Consider the following 7,500-nt stretch of genomic DNA (forward strand, 5'->3'; position numbering starts at 1 on the left):
TGTACTGTAGCTTAAGAACATCCAAAACATAGCTCGCAAGTCAAAACCTAATACAATTTAAAGTGCCCTTTTTCCTATTTGGTTAATACAAACTTCCATATACGGAAAACTGCTATGCAAAGATTCTTCAAAATTGTCATTTTGTGTTCCACAAAAAACTAAACAAACAACAACAGTATACAGGTTTAAATGACATGACAGTTATTAAATGATGACAAAATGTCCTTTAAAAAAAAAAAACTATCCCTATAAGCCAGTACAGGGAAGGGTGTGATCAGGATTAAGGTTCTTGTTCAAGGCAGGCCAGTTCATGTAGGAGCAGAGCAAACGAGGGTCGATCTTCAGGTTTCTGTTAAACAAACATTGTTGTGTTTATGTTGCCGTGGCAATAATGAGACTAACAAGAAGCATAGGCAAATAACTAAATAAACAGATCAGGATACAGAAACATCACTTGCTTTGAATTACACGAGTAACAAAAGACACACAGTAGGAAGATTTAGTAATAAAATAACACATTAACTGTGTGTAAAAAATACCCTACATAATCCACATTTAAAACTGTGAAAAGAAAAAAAGTCATTAAATCAAAATGGGAACATGACTAACTTCCTCAAAAAGCCCTATTCATGAGAACAGGATTTCTCAGTAAAACCACCTTTATAGGGGATGACGTTATATTTTATTAATATTCAAATCAATTTATGGTTTAAAGATAGTTTGTTGAGATGATTTATATTCTGGAAAGTTTATGATGCATTTTATGGTGGACTCACCTCTTTCCAGCTCCACTGCATTAACTCGTACACACTCTGTGGACAGAGACGGGGTCTCAGGAGCCGTAGTCCTGCATTTAGGGCCTCCACTACCTCTGCATTACCACGGTTATCATAAGGCAAACGGCCCTCACTGTACACCTCCCACATGAGCACACCTGCAAATGAGATGTCAATATATATTTAGATCAAATATGTGGATAAAGGTTAGTGTTGAATAATTTTTCTGATTAACATCGTCTCAGCTGATCAACATGGACTCACCAAAAGACCACACGTCTGATTTGCTGCTGTACTTCTGGAATTTGATCACCTCTGGAGAGGACCATCTCACTGGAAATTTGGACCCAAAAGAACTGGTGTATTGATCATCTAGGACAAACCTGTAGACACAGGTGGGATTTTCCATTACACTGAGGTCTTAAAAAGTAGTGATGTGTGCAATACCGAGGCGCTGCTACTCACCTTGTCATTCCAAAATCTGATATCTTCACCACATTATCTTCAGAAACCAAACAATTTCTTGCAGCCTGTTAAATAGGAAGAGTTTAGAACAAATGCACAAAATATTGTCCAAAAAAAAGGCAAGAAATTGACACATTAAAGACCCCGTTTACACTTACCAAGTCTCTGTGGATGAAGTTGGAGCTCTCCAGGTAGGCCATCCCCTCACTCACATCCAAACACATCCCCAGCAGGACCTCCTGGGAGAAACTGCCTTTTCTGGCACGCAAGAAGTCTGTCAGGCAGCCGTTCTCCATGAATTCAAACACCAGATAGATGGGCGAGCGCTGAGTGACCACACCATACAACTGGACCAGCTTATTGTGGGACAGTTTCCTGTGGAGACTGGGAAAAATGGCCTTTTCTGGCACGCAAGAAGTCTGTCAGGCAGCCGTTCTCCATGAATTCAAACACCAGATAGATGGGCGAGCGCTGAGTGACCACACCATACAACTGGACCAGCTTATTGTGGGACAGTTTCCTGTGGAGACAGACAATGAGTGATGCAATAAATTCATGCTACACTTTTGATCCATACATAGTCAAGTCCTTTGAAACATACAGCATGAGTTACTCACATCATCACTTGTGCTTCCTCTTTAAATTCCTCCTCTGACATGAATCCCTCTCGGACAGTCTTAACTGCCACCTGCCGGTCATTCCAGCTTCCCTTCCAGACCAAGCCAAACTGCCCGCTGCCCAGTTCCTCGCTTAATATCAGTTCATCAGGGTGAATCTCCCATTTATCTGTAAAATACACAGATTTTGTTGCATCTTACAAAGAAGTGGTTATATACTATTCAAAAGTTTGGGGTCTGTAAGATTTTTGTAAGAAGTCTCTTATGTTCACCAAAGGCTTTGGTCCAGTCTTTAGTGTCACATGATCCCTTAAAAATCATTGTAATTTTGGTGATTAGATTTGGTGTTCAAAAAACATTTCTTATTATAATCAATATTGGAAACAGTTGTGCTGCTTGGTGTTTTTGTAGAAACCGTGAATTTGTTCAGGATTCTTTGATGGATAAAAGCTCAAAAGAACAGCATTTATTTGAAATAGAAATAATGTATTTATAATATACACGTCAATACAGCTTGACAGCTTAAGTTTTACCTGATGACAACTCCTTGATCCTTGAATTTGTGACATTTCTAGTCACACAATGCCTCAATCTGGTTATTAAACCTGCCACAAAAACAGGCACGGGACAAAGTGAAGACTCTTATGCAGTTTTCCTCAGTTTTATGTTAGAATCAACTGTCACATTAAAATCTAAAGCTTTACCAACTATAAGATTTGAAAAGACAGTTTTTGAAAGCAGTGCTTTTAACAAGTTAGGGAAATAGCAATAGGCAGCTGATATTATGTAATGAACATTATTTAAAATATTGGCATGCAATATACTGTAAGAGCAACTCTTTACATGGAATTATTTTTTAACTTACCTGCCGGATTGTGTTGATGATAGCGGATGAGCTCTGGAATGGTCGAGAACACGTATTTCTCAGCTAAGTAATACATGACCTTTTCATCTTCTCTTTGTACTTTGATCTGGTAGTGCTTAACTAGGGGATACTTCTCTCCATCAGTCCTGCAGATGAATGATATTCATCAAAAACACCAGTGTAAGATCAAATAATGATTGGATAAAATTGTAAGTGATTGTAAGTAACATTAATTTCATAGCAAAGTAAGCGTTTACCCTGCAACTCTGGAACATATTGACACGGTATAAACACCTTGCTGTTTAGAGTCACGGACGATGAAACCCCCGTCCTTGTTCTGTAAATAAAACCTTTACTGTTAACCATAAATTCAACCATAAATATCAACACTTACTAATACAAATACCATAAATGAGAAAGTATAGACTACATAGAATTATGATTTTTGTTTTATTCTGTGTGGTATGGATAAATGCGTCGATATAAATGTTGTATTAATGCCTCTGTGGGAGAGGGACTGTTTATGTTAGTTACTGATAATGATTATGACAGACATTGAACTGTTTCAAATCTCACGTGTATGTCTGAGATCCCTCATAATTAACACATAACATGTAAAATTGTCATGACAGGAAACACAGCAGCCACATTCTGGTTTAAAGTGTGTAGATTTCTGTTTGAACTCTGCACGGTTTTGCCTGCACCGTCTGCAGACGTTGCTCTTGCAGGTTTGCAAAGAACCCCAACTTTCTGCAATGCCCGAAAACTGTGAAAATGTACTGAAGTGGCATGACATAAGTGTTTACCAAAGTCAGAGTTTACGGTTATCTGACATGGAAACATTCATTGACTGTCATTTGTTGGATGCCTTACCTCTCTCATTAGTAAGCTCTCTGCCTCGGTCCGAGTTATGTCCTTATTGTACCATCTATAAAACCATAAAGCATTGGAAAAACCGAAACCATTACTGTATACTTAATCAAGCTTTGAATATGCATTCAAGACATTTTAGCAAATCTTTCATATCAAATGTTTTATTCTGGAACATACTGAAGAGAACTTACTCAAATTTCTCAATGTTGTTTGATAATTTTTCTGCAATATATATGCATGGCACCGTGCCAACATTTCTGTAACAGGAGAGAAAAGAGCAACAAAATATTTACTTGTAAACGATTACATTTCCTACCACTGAGTTTTAATTAAAAACATTGTTTTCCCACAATTCTGTTCTTCTTCCATGTTTTTTGTCATTATTATGCTAAACAAAACTTTAGCAACTTCATAGAAAATATGCTATATAAATCACTATTGCTGTCATTGTTTATTCTTATATAAGTGTTTTTTTTAGTTAATAAACATATAACCTGGGATTGGCTGAATAATAATCATAGTCATATAGAAGTGTTTTTTAGTATAATGGCAACATCTGGAGGAATTTATAAATAAAATAAAATAAAATAATTCACACAACTCTCCACCAATAACACTGTTTAATGCTACATATCAAGGATCCTTTGATTGCCTTTTCAAATCCAAATAACTGTATGGGGGTCCTGTCGCTGTCAATATATAAACTAGAACCAACTAAACACCATGCTTTTATAATTTTTTATTACTTGATTCTTTATATATCATTGTCAAAGCCTCATGATCCCCAAAATTTTAAACAGTTAAAATGTAGATTAAGCTGCTCAAATCGGTTAACTGCCAGATTTCATGCAAATAATAACATTTTATCATGTTGTTTATATAATGCATTGTGAATGATGCAATAGTTAAACGATGCAATAATACATTCCTGTTGTAACTGTTTAAATCTTTTAAGTATTTTCAAATGACTTTTTTGTAAAGGAACTGATACTGAATGCTGAACTGGTTCATATCTATTTATCTAATGGGTTTTTGTGTCTGATATTCATGACGGCGAGTGGAAAGGGTGTGGCATTTTGTTTAATGATCTCGTTTGGCAAAGTGAAAAACTTTTCTTCTTTTACATGTTTATGTAATGTGTCAAACTTCACAGTGGAGGGACTATTTTAGAAGGCATTATAATAAATTGAACTTATGAGAGTGCAAAAATGGTTTAAGATACTTACCCGTCTTTGTCCCTCACGGTCCACCAGTTTGGTTCTGAACTGTCAACGACAAAATACTCTTTATCTTTATGCAGAGGCAGATCTGTATCTTCTACAGGGCTGAAATTCCTCAAAGCCACAACAATCCTCTCCTCTGGATCTGAAGATCGGCGCTAGTGGATAAATACAGACAGCTCAGTTTAAAGAATCTCATCCAAACACGGTCATGATTAAACTAAGCATTTCAACAGCAAAAACAACAGAAACATTTGAGTAATCTTAAACATTAGAAGCTATTCTAAAATTTCAAACCGAAATATAAATAAAACATTACATTAAAATATGCATACATATAAGCATCAGAAACTGTAAACAGAGATTGAATGACAAACCATTGGATCTGGAGTTGGGGGAAGAGGTTTGGCTGTGGAATGAAATGAAACGCTCATAAATTTATGGAACCAATGGAAACGGACAGAGAATCATCATTCTCCACATTATAATTACTGAATTCATATATGGTGGAGTGACAATAATGTTGTTTGATTTCAAATAAGCAGCTGTTTAAAATGGTTTAACGTAAAAGAGTCTGCACCTCCATTGGGATAGTATTCACTGCATCCCGTCGCCAGCTTCTCGGTCTGATGACAACATCTCCATTTCCCTTCTCCCCAGAAGTCAGGATGGTACTTCAGAAATAAGTTGTTATTTTGTGTCGCTTCACAGGTTGAAGAAATAACATAAAATACAAAAGATAAAATACATTGACGTGTTTTGAATAGTTAAAAAAACTTATTGAAAACAGACTAAGACCATAATTCAGTCTACACTTAAAACACTTTTTTTCTTTTCTGTTTTTACAATGCATATCTCTTTCTGTAACAGCTGCTTACCTTCTTTCAGAGCTCTGACCCATTTTAACCTACAGTCGTTGTCTGGAGCAAACACATACAGATAGTATCTGTCATGGGCGACCTGTCAATAAACAAATACATGAACAAAACCTTTAAGCAATGTAAACAAAAATCAAACATGCAGAAAGTTCCTTTTAGACTTGTAGGAAAACCACTTAGATATGACATATTGACATTCTTTACAGGCACTGTCTCCTGTATGAGCTGTTTCGCTCCAACAAAATCTTTAAGCAAAACTCCACTTGATTCTCACCTGGAAAGGGTACTTGTAATCACAGGGAATGGGAGCATCACTGCGAACGATCTCCACACACTTGATATGAGACAGTTCGATGCAGCCTTTCTGAGTTGGCTTTTTCTAAGGCGATATACAAAGGAATGTTGTTATTTTACTCTTCATTCATCACAGACATTTTCTTAACTTATTAAAAAGGTAATTAGCATCTAATAAAAAGCAGCAACTTTCCATATATTACAAAACAAACCAGGTTAACGGTTACAGTGAAGTCTCTAGAAGGTGTGACTACTTACCCCAGGACGATGTTCAAAGTATGTCAGATCCTGTGTGTTTAACATGAAAATCCTCTCTTTGTAATTGCACGGCGAAGTTCTTCTCTTCTGCTGTGATTTCTTGTACAGTGTTTCCTTTAGGATGACCCTTGGGTACATGGTGAAATCTGGATATTTAACTACCACATGGAAGGTTGACTCATGGTGAATGATGTGTGACAATCAGTAGTTACACACTTGTAGAGCTACACTGGTGTATAAAGCATAGGTTTCCGGAGTTGACACTTTAGGTAAGCCACTTCCTGAGGTAGACTGCACAAGTTGATCTCCCAAGCAATCACACACACACAGACACACAGACACACACACACGCACACAGACACACAGACACACATACACACACACTTGTCTGGTCAGCTGTCCTTGTGGGGACTCTCCATAGGCGTAATGGTTTTTATACTGTACAGACCGTATTTTCTATTGCCCTACACCAACCCTACCCCTAAACCTACCCCTCACAGGAAACTTTCTGCATTTTTAGATTTTCAAAAAACTTCATTATGTGTGATTTATTAGCTTGTTTACCCGTGGGGACCTCAATTTAGGTCCCCACCGTGACACGAGTCCCCACGAGTCTGTGTGTATTCAGGTTTAAGTCCCCACCAGAATAGAAAAACAGGTACACACACACACACACACACAGACACACAGACACACACACACGCACACAGACACACAGACACACACACACGCACACAGACACACAGACACACACACACGCACACAGACACACAGACACACACACACACACACACAAATCTATGCTGTTTCTCCTCCTTCGTTAAGTCATTGTTTTGTATGTTTATTAAGCTGTTTTCATTGTAATATTATACAGTATAGGTGATTTCAGTTGTTACTATCCTTGTGGAAGCATCTGGAACGGTCAAATTTAGTTTGGTTTCTGTTCCTGGTTCAGATTGTATTTGGTTTTCCCTGTGTCCCTTTTGTTTAATAAAGAAGCAGCAAATAGATCCATATGTCTGTCTCTCTAATTGGCACACTGTGACAGTAACATCAATGTAAACAAAGCTTAAACATGAAAAGGAGGATTCACTTGAACATTTTTGTTTACATTTCCTCATGGAGGCGGTTGAAAGAGAAGAAACTTTCAAATGTTATCCTAGAAAAATTTGTGTTAATATTTTTTGAGAACCAACATAAAAGACATAAACTTATAACTTGGCATTACAGGTAGAAGTTGAAAAATTCTCTAAC

General features: G+C 37.0%; 1 protein-coding gene across 1 annotated transcript; it reads right to left on the bottom strand.

Moving 5' to 3' along the window:
- Positions 1 to 194: 194 nt before the first annotated feature.
- itk (IL2 inducible T cell kinase) lies at positions 195 to 6,384 on the bottom strand. The gene is made up of 17 exons (XM_016567915.1): positions 6,247 to 6,384; positions 5,969 to 6,073; positions 5,695 to 5,776; positions 5,397 to 5,519; positions 5,194 to 5,225; positions 4,823 to 4,974; positions 3,788 to 3,853; positions 3,597 to 3,651; positions 2,981 to 3,060; positions 2,724 to 2,869; positions 2,392 to 2,463; positions 1,859 to 2,027; positions 1,400 to 1,616; positions 1,242 to 1,306; positions 1,041 to 1,159; positions 777 to 934; positions 195 to 349 (listed from the first exon to the last, which is right to left on the bottom strand). Exons 1-17 carry the CDS (start codon positions 6,382 to 6,384, stop codon positions 281 to 283), a joined length of 1,848 nt encoding a protein of 615 aa, XP_016423401.1. The 3' UTR covers positions 195 to 280.
- Positions 6,385 to 7,500: the final 1,116 nt, after the last annotated feature.

Source organism: Sinocyclocheilus rhinocerous, unplaced genomic scaffold (genome assembly GCF_001515625.1).
Source record: "Sinocyclocheilus rhinocerous isolate Xijiao unplaced genomic scaffold, SAMN03320098_v1.1 scaffold662, whole genome shotgun sequence".
NCBI classification, from domain to species: domain Eukaryota; kingdom Metazoa; phylum Chordata; class Actinopteri; order Cypriniformes; family Cyprinidae; genus Sinocyclocheilus; species Sinocyclocheilus rhinocerous.